Genomic DNA, 21779 nt, shown 5'->3' with positions numbered 1-21779 from the left:
CAAACCAAGATATAAAAGAAGAGGATTGAAAAAACAGGTGGCTTTTAGTCCTTAGCCTTCTGATCTGAGTCTGTGTCATCACTGATTCAACGGTGACATTTGGGGATCTGTGGGGGCTATTGGGGATCCTTTCTGCACCTCTTGACCCAACAGGAGCTTCTCTAATAAACTTTACCTGAAGCTCCCACATTGTCGATGAAAAAAACCCCTGTGAGTGTCTGGGCCATCCCGGCTCTTTGGCAGCCTGGGGACTCCTGGGATGCCACCATGGAGCCCCCGTGAGTGCCTGTGACAGATGGGTGCCTTTGCAGCCCAAGGTGCCCTGGGATGTCACCATGGAATGGCTGTGACTGCCTCTGACCACAGGGCTCTTTACCATCCCAGAAAGCCCTGGGAGGTCTCCATGGAGCCCCTGTCTCTGTGTGTGACATTCCAGCTCTGGAACAGCCTGGAGACTCTTGGAAAGTCCCCATGGAACCCCTCTGAGGGCCTGTGACAAATCTGATCCTTAGCAGGCAACCATCACCAGGACCCTGTTGCTATGGTCAGTTTCCATGGCAACCATCACCAGCCCCTGTTGCTACGCTCAGTCCCTTGGCAGCTCCATGGAGACCCCATGCCAGGGGTGGTTGCCATGGACACCAGCTCAGGCCTGCAGAAGCTCCTGTTGTGTCACGAGGTGCAGAAAGGATCCCCAATAGCCCCCACAGATCCGCAAATGTCACCTTTGACTCAGAGATGACACAGACTCAGATCAGAAGGCTAAGGACTAAAAGCCACTTGTTTTTTCAATCCTCTTCTTCTATGTCTTGTTTTGCTACAGGTGGACCTCACTGGTCATTTATTCAACACATTTGACATGATTGGTCTATTAAGACAACACCCTTCAGTAAACAACATTATGGAAAAAAGTCAACCTATTACAAACGTTGTAGGGGCACCAGTTATTGAGGTTTGTTCTATGTTGGGCCTTTTTGGGGGCTCCCTGGATGGGGGAAACCCTCCTGTAGCAGTTCTGTGCCAGGTAAAAGGAGATGCACTGGACTTTTTCAGTCTTCAGCTTCTTCCTTATTGTTATTTTATTGAAAGTTTTGCATTGCTGTCCACACCAGGCTCAGCATGCTGGAAAAGCACCGCAAAATGGTCCCAAAATGTACGGTTTCAAGGTCTTCTATAGTTGTCTCATCCAATTAACTCTTAAAACATACATTATTTCTACTTATCTACCAAAACCTCTCCCCTTGACTGTCGACATGACCTCTGCACTGTGCTTTCCTTGACCAATGACCCTGTGCCACCAACACTGCAGAAAATGGAGTAGATGAAGAAGACAGGGACTACACCCCAATTCCTCCATCTTGCTTCCTATCTACACCGTACTAAAAATCCCAAAAACTAAATTTCCCACCCAAGTGGCATGCTGTACTACCCTCTAATCTATTTCACACTTTGGTAAATTCTAATCTATCTCAAAGTCCTGGAAGTCCACTCCATTGGCAAAGGTTAAAGGCAGTGTTTCTGTGGGGGTCCGGATTCCTCAGAGCAGACAGAGAAATATTCCCTGTACCCTGGATTCCCACACATTAAACCTAAAAATCTTGAAAGATTTTGGGTTACCCAAAAATGATCCAGGTGAGTAGGATTAGAAGGAGAAGAAATAGGGAACAAGAGAAAGACAGAAGATCCATAGAAAGACACACACATGGGTACCAACTGCTCAGGTTCCAGCATCGCCAACAGAGGAACCCCAGCAGAAAGCAGGATCCAGACCCTGGGCTGGCTTCGTGCTCCGGCTTTTAATCCCCTGGGCCTTCATGGCCCCGCCCCTGGGGTGGGACTGCCAGTTGCTTGTCCAATCAGAGCCAGGGTAGCACCAGCTGCTGGTGTGTGATTGATTGACAGCTCAGCCAATCAGAGCTGGGTTAACATCACTCCCTGCTGTGTGATTGACAGCTCTGCCAGGCCAGGGCTGGGGGCGGGGCTCTGTCCCACCACAAACCAAGGCCTGACCCGGCCCTGGCCCCACATGGAACAGGTCTGCCTGGTTTGGCCTCCTGGGGGCTGTCTGACAGGTCCCACTGAATTTGACATGTCAAGGGCCACTTCCCATCTGACCGTGAGGCACTGGGGCTCTGTGCTTTTATTCCTATGGAAAAGAACTGCCTTTCTTGTCTAGGCACCCATGGCCAAAATTGGGATTCTGTGTCTAAAATTCCCTATATCCAAGGGTTACTCCCAGACAAAATCTGCCTGTACAGTCAAGTCTGGCCAGCCTTGGCCTCTGGTGACTGCCTCTCATCTGCCCCTGCACCACTGGGGCTCACTTGTTTCCTTCCTATGGAGACCATTGTGACAATGCGGGGCGTTGTGGAGCCAAAGGGCCATGGTGACACTGCAGGCCCTTGTGGAACCTGTGACAATGTAGGAACTTGTGGAGCCAAGGGGATCATTGTGACCCTGCAGGGTACCATGGATCCAAGGGGCCACTCTGACACTGTGGAGCCTCGTGGAACCAAGGACATCCCTGTGGCTCTGCTGGGCCGCATGGTCCCAAGGGGCCAGTGTGAAGCAGCAGGGCTTTGTGGAACCAAGAGGCCATTGCTGCATTTCAGGGCCTCGTGGAGCCAAAGGGTCGTTGTGATCCTGCAGGGCACTGTGGATCCATGGAGAGCATTGTGGCATTGCAAGGCCCCATGGAATCATGGAGACCATTGTGACACTGTGGGGCCTCATGGAAGGAAGGGGCCATTGTGACACTATGGGAACTTGTGGAACCAAGGGAATCATTGTTGCACTACTGGGCCCCATTGTTGCACCAAGGGGCCATTGGACACAGCCAGGCTTCATGGAACCCAAAGGCCATTATGACACTGTGGGGCCTTGTGGAACTATGGCGACCATTAAGATCCTTAAGGACTTGTATAATCAAGGGGCCATTATGACACCTGAGGGCCTCATGGGAGCAAGGAGCCATTGTGACACTGCAGGGCCCTGTGGAACCAAGGGAACATGAAATAGGTGTGGCTGCCTTGACCTCCCAGGGGTCACCTGAGAGGTCTGGCTGACCTTGGAATGTGGAAGGCCACTCCCATCTGCCCCTGAAACACTGGGGCTCTGTGCTTTCCTTTGTCTGGAAAAGAACTGTCCATCTTTTCCAGGTATCCATGGCCAAAATTAGGATTCCACCTCCAAATTTCTGTGTATGTAAAGATTGCTGCCAGACAAAAGCTGCAAGGACAGACAGGTCTGGCTGATCTTTAAATCCTGAGTGCCAGAACTCACCTGTTTTCTAAACACTGGAAAGGGCTCTCTGCTTTTCTTTTTATGGAAAAAATCATCCTTCTCCAGGCACAAATGTCTGATATTAGGACTCCACATTCATAATTTCAAATACCCAAGGGTTGCTCCAAGCAAACCTTCTAGGACAGACAGGTCAGGCTTGCCTTGGCCTCTGGTGGCTGCCGTTCATCAGCTCCTGAAACATGGGGGCTCCGTGGTTTCCTTCCTATGGAGACCAATGTGACATTTGGGAGCCTTGTGAAATGCAGGGGCCATTGTGGCACTGCAGAGCACCATGGATCCAAGGGACCATTGTGACACTGTGGGGCCTCATGGAACCCAGGACATCCCAATGGCTCTGTTGGGCCACATGGTCCCAAGGGACCAGTGCAAAGCAGTGGTGTGGGAGTTAGCCCAGCTGTAACTCAGTCAGCCAGATTTTACCCCAAAAGAATTGGGCATGATTTTCAAGCCCTGGGAATCATTTGTTTAACTTAGGGTGAGCTTGAGAGTTGCTCCATAAGCCTTTAGTGTTTCTGTGCTAAGTTGTCCAAGTTCTCCTCCCCTATTGGTTACTTGTTTCCCCTATATGGTTATTGTTCTAGAGTGTTCTACCCCCAAGTGTCCATGTTGTTTCTTCCCCTTTGTCTCAGGTCTTTGGATCCTGCCCCTCATACTGTTCTCAACTTCTCCATGTTTATTGTTTTTCACCCTGTTATTAAAGTTCCTTTTAAACAACTCCATTGATCCTGCTCCTTTTCATTTTTGCCACACTTGCCCTGAAGTCAGGGAACCAGAGAGGTTTGTCACAGCCACCCTCATTGTGACCTTGAGCACCCAAACAGGGACCATGACATTCAGGGCTCCCTGTGTCAGTCACGTCAGCTGGGGTTAGCTGATGGATAGGCCAGCACTCCCTGGGATTTTGGATTGTGCTGGGCCCAGTGCATTCATCGTTGCTTCGAGGGACCTTGGCCAGGACCGGCAGGGACAATGACGGCTTCACCTGCATAGGATTGCAGGTGGGTTTGCGGAAATGCAAGACATTTATTGCCCATTTTGCCACTGTGTTTTTACAGTATGAGCCCATGTCCCATAATTGATTTGGGGTGTTCAGTGGCTGTTCCCCCTCAGGTGGACACAGAGAAAAATGGGCAGCCCGATGTCCAAAGTAGAAAGGAACATATATGGATGCTTTAATTCTCACTGATCATGACAAAATATTTTCAAAGAACAAATTAAAATCAATCATGAGGTGGATCATTAAAAATTTTTCAGATGCCCCTGCTGACGAAATCCATACCACTGAATTTTGGGACTCAGTGGGAGTTAAACTGTACAACCTTTTGATCAAAAGCGACCCCATTGCACCCCGCATGCTCCCCATGCTCCCCATCATCCACACCAACCTTGAGACCCTTCACCAGCAAGCAGCGTGTCGAAAACTCAATCTGTTGCTCACTCCTTACTCAGGACCACCCCTCAAACCTGCCTTTCTCAGACCTTCCACGATGGTCCAAGATGGCAATGGCCACACTGTCTTGGAGCACCATGCCCTGGAGACTCAAGATGGAAGGAGCCTGAATGTGGCTCAGGAGCCCAACCATCCTCCCTCCATCTTGGCTCCTCCACTTCCTGCTACCACAGCCTTCTCTTCCACCCTGAATGAACCTCCAGACTCCACCTCCGCGACTGCGGGTCACGCCCCCACTGTCAATCATTCCACCTTCACCCTGGGCCATGCCTCCAGTTAAGGAAGGAGACTGGCAAATAACCTCAAAACTCCTCGTTGCCCACGTATGTTATGAAAGAAGGGGGCAGAATCCCTGCTATCAGCCATTGGTTTATGGGGAAATCAAGGATCTGTGTAGGGCAGCTAAAGACCATAGGAAGGACTTACCTTGTTTTAATGGCCTAATGAGGGCCATGTTTACTGCACATGTCTTAACCCCCTATGATTTAAAATACATTATGACCCTGTTGTTGTCACCTACAGAGTACACCCTGTGGGAAGGGGGATGGAAGTGTTTACTAAATCAATTAATAGCAGACTATGCTAATAATGAGGCAAGGGCGGAATTGACAATCAGCCATCTAGCTGGAGAAGGACAACACAGCCTACCAGATGATCAAGCAGCAGGTATCCCCAGAGAAGTATTGGATGATATCAAAGAGATGGCTTTGAAAGCTTTAATCTAGGTACTGGATGGTAGCACCCCCAATTTGGACTATGTAAACATAAGACAAGAACCTGGAGAGCCCTACATGAAATTTATTTATCACCTTAAACAGGCACTAGAGAAACAAGTCCAGGATAAAAAGCTCAAAATGAATTACTAAAATCATTGGGAGTTGCCAATGCTAACCTAGAATGTACGAAAGTGCTGTGTGCCCTTCCATTAGAGGCAGAACCTGCACTCCTGCAGATGACTGAGGCCTGTAATCGCCTCAGAACAACAGAACACAGAGCAGCTGTACAAGCCCAGGCATTAGGCAAGGAGTTGTAGAAGCCCTAGGGGCCATGTATTTCCCCTTTAAGGGGCCCCAGCTACATCTACAGGGCCCAAAAATTTGTTTCCAGTGTTGTCAACAAGGACATTTTAGAAAAGATTGTCTCCAGAGGGGAAGGGACTATCCAGTCCCTAACAGAAATCAACATCAAATTAGGTGGAATTTCTCAAAAGGTAACTACATCAAGCAGCCATTAAAAAAACTACCACCAGAGCACAAGGCAGCCTCACACTCTGACACAAATGTTCAAACCAACGATGCCTACAACTGACGAAGGTCAAGTAGCACAAACACCCATTACAGACCATGGAGCACTGAACTCCAGCACCTCGTCTCCCAGTTGCCAAACACCACCAGGGGCAAAATTTGTCTCGGGTCTTGGTGAGTGTGAAGTCTGTTGTTTTAACTGACTATTTTGCCCATGCAATATTGACAGGACAGCTGGGGCCTGAAGATTGGCCCTGTGAACTATTAATCTAAGGAAACTGCCAATTGAGGACTGAAGGATTTTTCGTATTGCCATCCGTACTATCAGTGGCCACACAAAAAGAAATTACAGTGCTGGCCCTGTCTCCCAACCCACCTTGTTTTATACCCTAAGAAATAACAATTGCCCAAGCAGGATGCTAATGACACTTCACTAGGGATGTGGACCCACTTGATAAATCACGATCAACCAAAAATCACCTGCACTCTGGAACTTAACAATGAAAAGATTGTTTTGACAGGGCTTGTGGACATGGGAGCAGATGTGACAGGTATCTCACATTCCAAGTGGGCTCCTAACTGGGTGTTCACATCTACTGCAGGAATATTGTCCGAGATCGGAGGTGACAGTGACAGTGTCCGAAGTGCAGAACTTCATAACATCAAAGGACCTGAAGGCCAAATTGCCACAATGAGACCATTTGTGATAAAGGACCTTGGTGTATCCCAGATAAGAACATCAAGCCCTACCTGTAGCCACTGAGTGTGGATTCTGCAAAGGAACCCCCAAGTCTACCCCAAGACAAAACCCACCAGACAGTGACTCTAGCACCTGGACTAGACAATTCTCTTGAAGATGACACATAAGAAGCTTCTACTCACATGCCTCAGCCTGTTTGCAACCATGCTCCTCACAAGTGGATAGGTAGCCCTCAAAAACACAAAGCACAGTGTATGGGTAACTCTAGCAAAAGCCATGAAACAAGACACCCTGTGCCTGTCTGTCACTAGCCCTAATGACCCCTTCTCCACCTGCCTACTGGGGTTGCCTACAGATGTCTGGCCAATACCTGAGGGTGCCATTTGCAGTATGCCAGGGGACAATCCTGACGGCAAATAAAAGTGCAACCCTGTTGGTGCTTGGGACTAATGGACCCAGAAGCTCCTGCATGCACCACTCGAACTCAGGGGGTAGAAATTCTCAGCTCTGTAAAAAAGGACCTTTGTGTAAGGTTTTATAACTGTCTGAGATGGGAAGAGGGTGAAAGACACAAAATTACAAGAAAAAAAGAAACTATCACGAGAGACATCTCCACATACCATCCCACTTAAAAAAAAAAAGAGCCAATGGTGTAATTACACCTCTTCCATAATTTCTTGGTCCAGTAGCTACCCACTCAACTTGCTGCAGGGTGTGTTTCTTATTTGCAAGGATAGAGCATGGCCTGGTGTCCCTTCACACATCAAAGGCAGACCTTGTAGCTTGGGGAGGCTTACCTTGCTGGCACCAAACACAAAAATGATTAATGGCCAGAGAAACAGAGCAAAAAGATCTACACACTACTTTGAATCTGATTGCAAAAATAATGTCATCTACTGGAGTCAAAACAAAAGAATAGCAGCCTCCATGTTACTACCTTGGGTGGCTGCAGCTAAAGCTTTAGGACAATCAGACCATCCTGGGTGCCTGTTAAGTGAGCAAACCAATGCTGCCTCCCTCACACTGAGTGGCTGCTCTCAGACACAGAGACCATCAGACACGCCACCTTGCAGAACAGCGATAGAGTTTTGACTCTGGGCACATGGGCATGGCTGTGTAGACTCTGAGGGCATGTGCTGCATGAACCTCTCCAGCCACAGCGAGTCAATCCACAAGAGCATTCAGGTACTGAAGGAAGGGTGCAAGAAGCTTCAAGTGGAAAACAAAGACTGGGTCAATAAACTCTTCCAATCCTGAGAACTAAAGGGTTGGATGGTGTCTAGCTAAAACAGGAAAATTAAATCTCTTAGTGGTTGTTGTTGTATTGTTAATTGTTCCATGTTTTTTTGGATGCTTTTAGAAAGTCTTACAAAATTCTTTCAGTTCCATCTTTGTTGTAAAAGAGAAAGGGGGAAGATACCCAACACAGGCTCTCATGGACTCCTTGGAGGAGACAATTGGAGGACAGGATGGCACAAAAACCTCTCAGAGACTAAGGGTGGGAAGGAAAATCCTTGAAAGAACCTAAAAGTATTCTTAAATCCATAAAGTACCTTAAAAACCTTGAGTATCTGAAGGCATTAATGAGCCCCACTGAGTGTCAGTACAAAGCTCTCCAGGGACTCATTAACGCAGATATTTGGGGCCATGATTGCACAAACCTCTCACAGAGTCTATATCAAAAGGGAAACACCAAGTACCTTCAAATAACTGGAGTACCCTGAAGCATTAATGAACCCCACTGAGTGTTGTTACTGACAAAGCCTCTCCAGGGACTAATTACAGCAGATAATTGGAGGCCATGATTGCAGAGACCTCTCAGAGACTGCAAGGCAAAAGCCAAAGCCAAAGTCTTTTGAAAAACCTGCAGTCCCTGCAGGGAGCATGAAGGAGCCCCCAGGGCCATTGCTGAGCAAGGCTCCCCAGGGACTCCTTGCAGCAGATCCTTGAGGCCACTGGGACGTGGGCTAGGGGGGGATGCTGAGGGCAGCACAAGGGGCTGACAGTGCCCAGCCTGGCTGGGGCTGTGCCAGGAGGCCCCAGGGCCTCAGGACAAGGTGTCTCCTCCCAGCCCTTGCTGGCACAGACCCTGCTGTGCCCCAGGGCACCAAGACTTGGCTTCTCTTTGTCCCCACCTGTCATCACTGCCTGCAGTTCTCTGCTCTGCCTGGGGCCTGGGGACACTTGCTCAGTCATGTCCCTCACTGGGACCCATTAAAAGTCCAAGAAACTTTGGAGTAGGATTCAAAGAAAGTTTGGAGTGTTCTGGAGAGGTTTCTTCAGCTCCCTCTCAGGGACTGATGTTCAGGGCCTGAGCACAAAGGCCCAGAGGCTGATTAAAGTCCTTGTGCTGTGTCTGTGCTGCTGAGCTGGGCTGGGCTCCTGGCCCAGAGGCAGCTCCTGGTCACCAAGAAGAGCTTCAGAAGCACATTTCTCTGGATGAGCAGCTCTTGTGCCAGCCCAGCAGGGCTGGGGCACTGCCTGCAGCCAGCACGGGCACAGCCCAGAGGCACAGAGAGCTTCAATCAGTCAGGGCTGGGCAGGGGCTGAGAAGTGCCTGGGGCACAATCACTGCCAGCCCTTGGCACAGGAACCTCTGGCTGCAGGACAATGCAGCTGCAGCTCCTGGAGCCATCTCCTCAAGCTGGAACATGCCAATGCCTGCAGAGCCTGTGAGTCCATTCTCTGCTTGTCTCTTGTGCAGAGCAGCCAGGGGTGCCCAGGGCTGTCCTGCAGAGCAGGGTCCTGCAGCCCAGGGCGCTGTGCTGGGGCAGGGACTCTGCTGCCTGCCAGGGACAGCTCTCAGCCAGCCCTGGCAGCTGCTCCCAGCGCTGGGCAGAAGCTCTGGGGGGAAGGAGCCGCCCTGAGCAGGGCAGGGGCTGCTGCTGAGAGGGGCTGGGTGGGGCAGGGCTGCTCCCAGATCCAGACCAGCCTGGGCACTGCTCTGCAGGGCACTTCCCAAAGAAGGTAAGCCTGGGTGCAGATCTGTGCCAGAGCCTCTGAGAGTTCCCTGAATGTCCCACGGGGAAGGGCAGAGCTGCCACAGCTGAGGAAATGCTGCTGGGTTTGCCCAGGGAGCCGTGAGTGTCCTTGGCACAAGGGGGTGCTGAGACCTTGTCCAGAGACCTTGAGAGAGGGTGAGAAACTCAGGGATCCCTCTGCTCTGGGCAGGGTCTGGTTTATTCCAGACTGACCTGGGAGTGTGACTGTGCTCTGATTGCAGCCAAAGGTACAAAGCCAGGGCAGCTGGGAACAAGCCCATGCAGCCCCTCACCTTCCCTGAGCCACAGGGAATCCTTTACCTCTCCCATCTCTCAGTGGCAAACTCTGAGTGCAGCAGAAATGCTGGGGATTTGTGACCTCAGAGAGCCAGAAATGGTGTGTGGGCAGAAAAAATTACTTAAATCAACTCCTGCCATCGATGTCCTATGGAACTGTCAGTGCAGAGGTAATCAAGCCTTTCTGAAGTAGCAGTCATTCCCTTGACAAATCCTTAACATCTAGTTTTGTCCCTCTGCCTCATGGCCACAAACCCAGGGCAGTGGGGCAGGGATGGCTCCTCGAGAGCTCCCACGCACAGGCCTGGCTGCTCCTGGCACACTAAGCCAGCACAACTGGAGCTCAGGCAGGGACCTGGGTGAAGGTTTTCCCAGAGCAGGAACAAGGCTGGGTGAGTCCCAGCGGGGCAGTCTGCAGGGAATGGCCCAGGTTTGGCCCAAAGCAGCCTCTCCTGACTTGTCACTGCCCTTTCTCCATGAACAGGTCTCCATGTGCAGCCCCAGCAAATGTCCAACAGCAGCTGCATCAGGCACTTCCTCCTGCTGGCATTGGCAGACACGCGGCAGCTGCAGCTCCTGCACTTCTGCCTCTTGCTGGGCATCTCCCTGGCTGCCCTCCTGGGCAACGGCCTCATCATCAGCGCCGTAGCCTGCGGCCACCACCTGCACACGCCCATGTTCTTCTTCCTGCTCAACCTGGCCCTCGCTGACCTGGACTCCATCTGCACCACTGTCCCCAAAGCCATGCACAATTCCCTCTGGGACACCAGCAACATCTCCTACACTGGATGTGCAGCTCAGCTCTTTTTCTTTCTCTTCTTCCTCTCAGCAGAGTTTTCCCTCCTGACCATCATGTGCTATGACCGCTACGTGTCCATCTGCAAACCCCTGCACTACGGGACCCTCCTGGGCAGCAGAGCTTGTGTCCACATGGCAGCAGCTGCCTGGGCCAGTGCCTTTCTTTATTCAGTGCTGCACACGGCCAATACATTTTCCCTGCCTCTTTGCCATGGCAATGTCCTGGGCCAGTTCTTCTGTGAAATCCCACAGATTCTCAAGCTCTCCTGCTCAAATTCCTACATTAGGGAACTTGGTCCTCTTCTGGGTAGTGTTTTTCTGGTTTTTGGTTGTTTTGTGTTCATTGTTTTCTCCTATGTACGAATCTTCAGGGCTGTGCTGAGGATCCCCTCTGAGCAGGGACGGCACAAAGCCTTTTCCACCTGCCTCCCTCACCTGGCCGTGCTCTCTGTGTTCCTCAGCACTGGCACCTATGCTAACCTGAAGCCCCACTCCATCTCCAGTCCATCGCTGGATCTGGTTGTGTCAGTTCTGTACTCAGTGATGCCTCCAGCCCTGAACCCCCTCATCTACAGCCTGAGGAACCAGGAGCTCAAGGCTGAAGTGGGGAGGCTGATGACTGGATGGTTTCGGAATACTAAACTGGTGGCCAGTGTTTGCAAATCACTTGTAATAAAACTCATCTTTTATTTTTCGCCGTGGTTTCATTTCCTTTGTTTTTTCTTTCACTTTTCCTTTGTTTTTCTTTTTTCATATTGTCAAAGAAGAAAAGCCATTCCTTGTGCAATTTCTCATTTTGTTTCTCTCCTCCTTCCCTGTGGCCACAGACTGTGTCAGTGAGGGGCTGCGCTCTTGGTGGCTTTAAGGGAAGTAAAGGATGTCCCAGCAGAGTTTTCTGCAGAGATGCCCTTGTGTTGCCTTCTCTGGAGCTGCAGCAGCAATGTCTGTGTGCAGAGCTGGGGCAGATCAGGGCTGGCCCAGCAGCTGTGCCCAGCAGCAGCAGCAGCAGCACTTGGTGTTGCCAGTGCTGCTGCCGTGGCCCTGCCCCGCTGCCCTGGTGGCCCTGGTGTTGCTGCAGGGCCTGAGTGCTCTCGGGGCCGGGCACAGCCCTGGGGGTGGCAGTGCCAGGGCTGCAGCAGGGACAGGCCATGGGCACTGCTGGGGCAGCGCTGACGCCTCAGGCCAGGCCCTGGGGGCTCCAGGCTCCTTGCCCAGGCTCTCTCAAGAACACGGCCAGGCCAATGCTCAGCACAGAAACCCCCGTCAGCAGCCCCAGGCTGGCCGTGGGCAGGCTGGGGGCAAACAGCATGGCTGGGGCTCTGCAAGGGCCCTGGGGCAGACGGGAAGGAGCAGCAGAGCAGGGGCTGATCCATGCCCAGTGCGCTGCACAGCCCAGGGCAGCGTCCCAGAGCGTCCTCATGCAGCTGCCAACAACATCCCCCCTCTGCAGCCCTGGCCTCTCCCCCAGCTCACACAGGTGCCCCATCCTTGCAGGCACAGACACGGCAGCACTGCCTCAGCAGCCCCTGCTTGCATTGCACACAGCAGGGAGAGCACCCCCATGCTGTTGCTGTGGGGACATGACCCTGAGGGAGCACAAATGCCATCAGCCCCTGGGGCCAGCAAGGCCTGGGGGACACCAGGGAAACCACTCAGCTTTGTCCTGGCCTCTGCACTCAGCCAGAAAGTTTGTTCCCATCAGCTGGGAGTTTCCTGTGCCACTGCAGACGCTGTTGCTCAGAGCCAGGGCTGCCTGGCAGCCACCCCCAAACTGCCCTGAACATTTCCTTGGCTTCACCTTTGCATTCTTTCCTTTTTCTGGTACAAATTTCTCCCTAATGCCCACCCCAAGGGGTCTAGAACTGGACACAGCATTTGAGGGGCTGCCCACCCAGTGCCCCAAAGCACAAAGGAAGAATCCCAGCCCTGCTCCTGCTGGTCACACCATTCCTGATCCAGGCCAGGAGCCATTGGCCTTCTTGGCCACCTGGGCACGCTGCTGCCTCATGTCCAGCCTGCTGTCCATCAGTCCCTCCAGGTCCCTTTCTGCCTGGCTGCTCTCCAGCCACTCTGTCCCAAGCCTGTAGTGCTGCAGGGGTTGTTGTGGCCAAAGTGCAGGACCCAGCACTGGGACTTGTTAAACCTCACCTTGTTGGATTTGGGCCCTGGATCCAGCCTGTCCAGGGCCCTGTGCAGAGCCCTCCTACCCTCCAGCAGATCCACACTCCCAGACAACTTGGTGTCTCCAGGGTTCCATGAGGCCCCAGAATGTCCCAATGGCCTCCATGACCCATGAGGCCTCCCAGTGTCACAATGTCCATTTGGTTCCATGGGACCCCTTGGTGTCACAATGTCCCTTGGATCCTTGGGCCCTGCAGTGTCACAATGGCGCCGTGGTCCCCCAAGGCCCAGCAGTGTCATAATGGATCCTTGGTTCCATGAGGTCTGGCATAGCAGCAATGCTCTCCTTGGTTCCACAGTGTCACAATGGCCTCTTGGTCCCAAGGGCCACCACGGTGTCACAAATGTTTCCTTCATTCCAGGAGTCCCTGAGGAGCAGCCCTGGCCCTTTGGTTCCATGGGGCCCTGCAGTGTCACAATGGCCCCATCGTGACACCAGGTCCTGCTCTGTCACAATGCTCTGCATGGTTCCACAAGGCCCTGCAGGGTCACAGTGGCCTCTTGGTTCTAGGAGGCCTCAGAGTTCCACAATGAATTCCTTTGTGCTGCAGTGTCACAATGGAGCCCTGGTGACACAAGATCCTGCAGTGTCACTGTCATTGTGACGCTGTGGTTCCTTGGGGCACCACAGTGTCACAATTGTTCTCTCAGTTCCCAGAGTCCTTGCAATGGAGCAATGGCCCCTTGATTCCATTGTCCCCAGGCACTCCCAAGCCTCTCCTTGGTTCCGCAGTGTCACAATGGCCCCTTGGTTCCACAAGGCCCCGCAGGGTCACAGTGGCCTCTGTGGTTCCACCAGGACCCAGACTGTCACCATGGACTCCTTGCTTCCATTCAGCCCCACAGTGTCACCATGGCCCCTTGGCTCTGTGCTGCCATGTCGTACGCAGTGTCACCATGGTCCTCTTAGTGCCACCAGGCTCTGCAGCGTCACAATGGCCCCTTGCTTCCCCAGGGCCCTGCAGTGTCACAATCATCAGAGAATCAGCCAGGCTGGAAAAGACCTTGGAGAGCATCAAGTCCAGCCTGGGACCCAACACCACCTTGTCACCCAGACCATGGCTCTGAGTGCCACATCCAGTCTTTCCTGAAACACTTCCAGGGACAGTGACTCACCCACCTCCCTGGGCAGCCCTTTCCAATGCCCAATCACCCTTTGTGTGGAGAATATTTCCTAATGTCCAGCCTAAACTTTACCTGGTGCAGCAAAAGGCTGTGTCCTCTTGTCCTGTCACTGTTCCCTGGGAAAAGAGCCTGACCCCACCTGGCTGCACCCTCCTGTCAGGGAGTTGTAGAGAGTGATGAGTTCTCCCCTGAGCCTCCTCTTCTCCAGGATAAACAACCCCAGCTCCCTCAGCCACTGCTCCTCAAAAGACTTTCTTCCAGACCCCTGACCAGCCTTGTTGCCTTTCTCTGGACATGCTCCAGCCCCTCCATGTCCTTCCTAAATTGGGGAGCCCAGAACTGGACACAGCACTCGAGGTGCTGTCCAGCCAGTGCCCAGCACATGGGAAGAATCCCTGCCCTGCTCCTGCTGGCCACACCATTCCTGATCCATAGGAGTGCCAGGGGATGGATGAGGGAAATGGTGGGGAGGGGGTGGGGAAAAATTCTGATTGATTGTCAGCCATCAAGGGTCTTGATTTTCATATCTATTCAAACTGCATTTAAAGCTGCTGGGGATCAGTATCAATTGAAAATTGCTGAGATCAATCTATAAACAGGAAAATAAAACTTAACAGAACAAAACTGTACTCTCAGCATTGTTTTATATTATTGTATATTCACTTTGAATATACTTCTGTCATCTGTCTAATTAACCACATTAAGAACTGAAAACTTGAAATATTCCCCAGGGTCTTTTCTTGTTCAGGTATTCTGAACAAATGTTTATGAGATCTTCTCACTGAATTCCTGAACTGAAGAGCTCAAGAAAGAAGAAGTCTCTGGAGCAGTAAAATTCATCAGCAACCTCCAAGTGACTGAGGATCCATCCCCATGAGAGCAGCAATGAACAGAAATGGGCAGAGCTTTGTGGCTGCCCCAGCTTTGGCATGGGCCCTGGGCCTGGAACAGGAGCAGCTCTTGAGGGCCCCAAGGCCGGGGCTCTTGTGCTGCCCTGGGCAGATGGGATGGCAGCAGGGGCTGCGGAGCTCTCAGCACCTCAGGCCGAGGGCAGCAGGGCAGCCAGGGAGCCTCCTTTGGCCTTGGCCAAGCACCTTCCCCCACGGCTGGGGCTTAGTCCTGTGGCAGCTGCAGCTGCTGCTGTGCCCTTGGCAGGGGCTGAGGCCGTGGGGCCAGTGCCCAGAGCAGCCTGGCCTGAGCAGAGCTGTGGGGCCAGAGCCGGCTGGGCTGGGCTGGGCTCAGAGAGGCCCTTGGTGCTGCCCAGAGCTCAGGGCAGCTGGCAGAGCTTGCAGGGAGCTGGGCTGAGCTCTGAGAGCGTGGCCCAGAAACCATCAGTGTCCATCTCAGCCTGGCTGAGCGTGCAGGGGCAGGACTCAGGCCAGGCCTTGTGGGGCAGGGCCAGCACCTGTGCAAGGCATTGCAAACAGGCAAGTGGCCCAGAGAGGAGGCTGCTCTGTGCCCTTGGTGGCATGGACAGAGCAGGGAGGGGGCCCAGGACATTTGTCAGCGCCAGCCTCTGTGCCCATGCGTTGGCAGCCCTGGCTGCTGAGTCCAGCTTTGGCCTGGGCTGAGTTGGTCTGTTCCCGGCCATGGCCAGCCCTGGCTGCCTCTCTGCTGGCCCAGAGGCCGGCAGAGCCCGGGGCAGGGCTGTCTGTGCAGCCCCACAGGTGCCAGGGGCTCTGCAGGAGCTGGCAGAGGCTGCCCAGCAGGGAGGCCATGGGGCACAGAGCCCCAAGGCTGCTGTGGGCACCACGGCACAGGGGCCGTTCCCAGCCGCAATGCTCCTGGCCTGGGCTGGGCCTGCACAGGGGCTGGGCCACCATGGCTGGGCCAGCACAGGGCCACAAAGGAGCCACGCAGCCGCTGCCGGGGCTGACAGCAAGGCCAGGCACACACAAGCAATTGCTGAGCATGGCCTGCGCTGGCCAGGCCTGACTGTGCCAAAGGCAGAGCTCAGCTGCCCTTGGGGGCTGCAGCAACACTCCAGAGCCCAAAGAGCCTCCATGGCTGGGCTGGAGACCAAGGCTGCAGCAGGGAAATGCAGGGCTGCTGCAGGATGGGGAGGCCATTGAATTCCAGCACACACCTCAGCTCTCTGATGATCCCGGCACCATGCTGGGCCCTGTTTCAGACTGGAGCAGAGCAGATGTTGATGGCACAGGAGCCCTGTGGGGCTGTCAGGGCCCTGCAGCTTGCAAGGTGCTCTGCTCTCCCTCAGGTGCTCTCGGAGAGATCCAATCCCAGCTGGGCACCTCAGGGCACAAGTGGCACTGCCTTTCCATGGGCACACAGCTGATGTCTGCCTGGAAAGGGGCACAGGTTTTTGTACCTGTTAGTTTCAGAATATACAAGCAAATCTTTATTATCTGGGTCACTTGAGTACTTTTAAGAAACAGCAAACTTTTCCCAGCAGGAACAGGAATTTTCTGGATCTACTGGATTCTTTGACTGATGGCAGAAGAAGAAATACTGATTTTCCCCTCTCCCTTTGCCACCAACATTCAGTCTAATATTTCATGACCCCCTTCCTTTAGGGGTTTCCGTCCCTCCTGGTTAAATGGCCATGTCTTAGGACATCTCTTCATTTAGAGCAGCTGGACCTATGTCTTTCGTATTGCTCCAAGACTGCCTCCTGTAGATGTTGTCTGGTCATTCCAATGCATCTCCCTTGACGGCCATCATGCTTTGAGCTTCAGGGAATTGCCCAGTCTTTCAGAAGTTTAAACATTTCCTTAGTTGTAGTTTTTTCTTTTATATCACCTCTTCTTATATCTTTGTCTAAAATCCTTAGTGTATGGAAATCCCTTGTGGATGGCGGACGTGTCAGATGTTGCTGCAATGTCAGAAGGAGCCGGGGGAAGTGTTTTGATGTTTATTAAATTTTATCATTTCACATTTTTTATGCTGGCCATGAAGAGAAACCTTTCTGTGCCTCTGAGTCTCACCAGTTCCTGACCCCCAAAGGACACAAACCTGATGAGTTTTGGTTCCCATGCCAGTGGCTGCACTTGGATCTCCCTCCATAGCCAGAGCAGAGCTCCCTTGTCCCAGAAAGTGCCTGGCAAAGGAGGAATGAATGAAACCGGACAGGCTGAGGGAATCAGGGGCAGGGCAGAGCCAGGGAGAAGAATGACTTTTGCATTTGATGGAGCTGTGCCTTCCATTGGCTTTGTTGGCTGACAAGAAATGAACATCCCTCTGTGTCTCGGGCAGCTCCTTCTGCAAGGAAAGCAGGTGGGAGTTGGAGCCAAGGAGCTGAAAGCTGCAGGTGCAGCCTGGGTTGGAGGGAGCTGAGATTTGCACAAGGCTGCTCTGAGTGCCAGGGCTTGGATGGGGGAAATGGTGGTGTGGGGGTTGGGACAGAGTCTGATTGATTGTCAGCCATGAAGGGTCTTGATTTTCATATCTATTCCAACTGCATGAGGAGGTACTTGGATTCAGTGTCAGTTGGAGACTGCACATAATGATTTATGAACAGGAAAAAATCCTGAACAGGACTTAAAAAATCTTTTCTCACTGTCTTTTTAAATATAATGCATTCACTTTGAACATACAAATGACATCTGTCAAATTAACCACAAAATATTTGAAAACTTCAATCAAATTATTCCCAGAGGCTTGGCTTATTCAGGTGTTCTGAATGTTAATGAGCCCTGGGCCACTGAATTCCTGAACTGAGGAGCTGAAGGCTGAACAAGTGATTTGGAAAATTAAATCAAATTATTCCCAGAGGCCTGGCTTGTTATGGTGTTCTGAATGTTCATGAGCCCTGGGACACTGAATTCCTGCACTGAAGAGCTGAAGGCTGAACAAGCCTCTGGAGCAGTGAAATTCAGCAGCAGCCTCCAAGTTGCTGAGGATGTCAGCAGCCCCCAGTGAGGCCATCCCTGCCCAGAGACCGTGGGGGAATGGGCAGACAAGGAGAGCGTCCCTGGGGCTGGGGCAGCACAACTCAGAGGCACCAGCGGCTCCAGCTGGGCAATGGAGTGTGGAATGTGGCTGGGAAAGCCCTGCCTGGGCTGGGCCAAGCACGACACACAAGCTCTGACTCCCATCCCTCAAAAAATTCTCTCAAGGAGACATTTAAAGGAATTAAAATTGTTTGTATACTCTGAGTTGGACTCCCTGGAGAAATGCCACCAAAGATTCTCAGGAGCTGAAAAGAAGAAAACAGTCACTACTGGGAGCTTTAGAAAATCAGAGAAACTTTTGCAAATGGTTTATTATGACATTGTAGTGGTTTTAGTTTGTTAATTTAAGATTTTTCTAATATTGAGATTTCTTAATTGATGAGTGTAGTGAGTTTTCGTGTCGGCTAATTATTTATTTATTTATTTTATTGTGAGATAGGATTAATGGAAAGGTCAAGTAGGCCTAACATTTTAAAAGGGTATAAAGAAATTTTTATTAAAAGTAAATTTAAAAAGAAAAAAGTAGTAAGAATTATAATAAACCCTTTAGAACACTTTTTTTTCTTTATAACTTTTTCTTTTTACTGACAGTGTAAAGTAAACTTTAAATTTCTAGTTGGTTTACTATTTCAAGAGTGGTCTTTTTTTAGTTTACTTGGGGAGAGAAGTTTTTCTTGTTAAGGTTATGGAGATTTTTTTACAAGAAGAATTTTTTTTTTTTTTTTGGTTCTTAATTCCATCATGGATAACAGTTGTCTGGGGAACTTTGTTGTTGTGAAGTTGTTTTTATTGCTACAAGCTTTTTCACAGCTTGTAGATGGGCCATGTCAACTTATGGGGTATTGTTTTAAAGATGAGTTCTTTAAGGGTAAAAGTTTTTATTTTTTATTTTTAAAATTATTTTTATCTCTGGGAATAGAGATCTTCTCTTGGGGATACTGGATTACTTGGATTTTTTTCCCTTCTGTTTAAACTTTTTATGAAATTACAGTTATTTTAACATTTGTTTATTTTATTATGGAGGGTTTTTTTTGAAATTAATTGTAATTTTTTTAAAAAGTTTTTTGTGTTATAAAGAAAAAGAGTTTTTTCATTATAGTTTACAAGAAAATTTTAGTTTTAAGATTAAGGTATTTTTTCTTCTTTTTTATTTGGGATTTAATTTCTCCTTTACTGACTTTGATGGTTTTATATATTTTTTATATGCTGGTATTTTGTTTTTTTCTTTTACTCGATGGAGCAATGAAGTATTGAAAGGATTAACACCTGACCTGCCAGTAACTTGTGGTGGAAGTTGTGGTTGGGTTGTGTTAGGATTGGTTTTATGGTTGGTTTTGGGTTTTTCTTTGTGTTTAATTTTAGTTGCAGGGTTATTTTGTATGGGTGGTAGGTTGTAGGGGTTTTTGGTTTGAGTTGTGTTGGGGAGAGGGGACTTGATGGTGAGATTTTAATAGCTGTGGCTGGCTTTGTTCTGGTTGGGGTTTTGTAGCCTCTTTTGTTTTCCTGTTTGGGAGTTGTTGGGGTTTGGTTTGGTCAGAATGGGGCCAATGGGGAGGGGGTGGCCTGGAGAGGGGGGAAGGGGCTCAGCCCATGGCAGGGTTGCTTGGTTTGGTTTGGTTTGGTTTGGTTTGGTTTGGTTTGGTTTGGTTTGGTTTGGTTGAGATGGGGGCCAGGGCCATGGCCCGCTGCTTCTTTGTTGACTGGAAACGAAAGAGGAGGTTCCTGGGTTTTTCCATCTTTAACATTTGTGTTTCACAGAGGCGTGTTCAGTATCTCAGTGGTTTAACAGATTGTCAGTGACACAAAAAGTTTTACATTACTTTTAAAAATTCTTGTCATGTATTACAACAGATATTCAATCAACAAAAAACACTTCTGAAAGCATTGACTTGGCCCATTCAACTTCACAAACTCTAAGCCTGTTCAATTTAAAGTTAATCAACATTTGCAGGAGCACAGAAACAGAAGAAGAAGATGCAGAAAGAGAAAAACTCAAAAAAGATACAGAGAAGCACACACACAGCTACCAACTCATGGATTCCAGCAGAGTTCAGATGGAAATTCCAAGAGGAGGTAGGGTCAAGATGTGTGCTTGCCTTGTGGTCAGCCTTCAATACCCCTTGGTCTCCCTGGGCCCTTCCCCCAGGTGGGGCTTGGGCTCATTTGGTCCCTCAGGAGCTGGGCTGGGGCTGCAGAGGTGGCTGTGGAGCATTGCCTGTGCTGTGCCAGGGACTGGCAGCCACTGCTGGGCTGGGATAGAGGCTCTGGGGGGATTGGGATTCCAGGGCAGGGCAGGGCTGGGGTTCCAGGGCAGGGCAAGGCTGGACCTGCACCTTCCTCCCCCCACATATGAAATGTTTCCAGCCAATAGTCTCCTCCAATTTGTCACAACAGGCAATATTCAAGGTGGAACCCAAATTCTGGCCATGGGCATCTGGACTAGAAGGACAGTTGTTTTCCATAGAAGAAAAGCACAGAGCCTCAGTGTTTGGAGAGCCTCACTAGACCAAGGCCAGCCAGACTAGTCAGGAATGGAAGACTTTGTCTAGGACCAGACTTTGGATATAGGGAATATTAGAGGTGGAACCCCAATCTCAGCCATGGGCACCTGGAGAAGCAGGACAGTTCTTTGCCATAGGAAGGAAATCGCAGAGCCTTCCCCAGTGTTTTTTGAGACCGATGCAAAGTGACCCTTGTAAAACCACTGCAAGACAGACTTGTCCTGGCAATATCCCTATTGGAACAATCACTGGATATAAGGAAATTTGGAGGTGAAATCCCAGTTCTGGCCACAGGTGCCTGGAGGAGGAGGACAGTTCTTTTCCATAGGAAGAAAAGCACGGAGCTGCAGTGCTTCAGCAGCAGATGAGATGAGACCCTCAACATGCCAGGGTCAGCTGGACCAGTCAGGAAGCCACTGGGAGGCCAAACCAGCCAGATCTGTTCTGTGTCCCCTTGGTTTTGTGGGGCCCTACAGTGCCACAATCGTGCCTTGGATCCATGGGGCCCCGCCGTGCCATAATGGTGGCTTGATCCCATGGGGTCCAGCAGTGTCACGATGGATCCTTGTTTCCATGGGATCCAGCAGTTTCACAATGGCCCCTGGGTTCCAGAAGACCCTACAGTGTCACAATGGTCCCAATGATTCCATGAGGCCTTGCAGTGTCACAATGGACCTTTGGACCCTGGGGGTTTGCAGTGTCACAATGGTCTCCTTTGGCTCCACAGTGTCACAATGGACCATTGATGACAGGAGGCCCCTCTGTGTCACCCTGGAGCTTTGGTTCCATGCAGCCCTGCAATGTCACAAAGGCCTCTTGGTTTCACCAGGCCCCAGAGATCACAATGGTCCCCTTGGTTCTTTGGGGACTCCATGGGTCACAATGGTCTCACTGGTTCCATGAGGCCTCACAGTGTCACAGTGCTTTGCTTATTCCCTTAGGCCTCATAGTGTCACAATGGTCTCCATGATTCAATAGTGCCCCACAGTATAACAATGGTCTCCTTGGTTCCAGGAGGCAGTGAAGTGTCTCAATGATCTCTCCATGGTTCCATGAGGCCCAGCAATGTCACTGTGGTCTCTTTGATTCCATGAGGCCCCACAGCGTCACCATGGTCCCTTGGTCTCACAGGGCCCCACAGTGTCAGAATGGTCCCTTGGTTGCACAGGGCCCCACAGTGTCACAATGGTCCCTTGGTCTCACAGGGCCCCACAGTGTCACAATGCTCCCTTGGTTCCATGGGCCCTGTGCTGCTGCATTCCCCCCTCCCCTTCTCAGCCTGCCCTGC

General features: G+C 51.0%; 1 protein-coding gene across 1 annotated transcript in view; it reads left to right on the top strand.

Annotated features, from left to right (window-relative positions):
- The window catches only part of LOC143692643 (olfactory receptor 2AK2-like), a 69301-nt gene extending 47754 nt beyond the window's left edge, over positions 1-21547 (top strand). The window contains exons 2-4 of the mRNA XM_077172892.1: positions 10617-10710; positions 11260-11376; positions 21506-21547. Coding sequence (XP_077029007.1) covers positions 10617-10710; positions 11260-11376; positions 21506-21547 — 253 coding nt within the window. The remainder of the gene's footprint in view (positions 1-10616; positions 10711-11259; positions 11377-21505) is intronic.
- The last annotated feature ends 232 nt before the right edge of the window (positions 21548-21779 follow it).

Source organism: Agelaius phoeniceus (assembly GCF_051311805.1).
Source record: "Agelaius phoeniceus isolate bAgePho1 chromosome W unlocalized genomic scaffold, bAgePho1.hap1 SUPER_W_unloc_2, whole genome shotgun sequence".
Lineage (NCBI taxonomy): Eukaryota > Metazoa > Chordata > Aves > Passeriformes > Icteridae > Agelaius > Agelaius phoeniceus.
The sequence above is the reverse complement of the archived record's forward strand: the minus strand, read 5'-3'. Positions and strand labels throughout refer to the sequence as shown.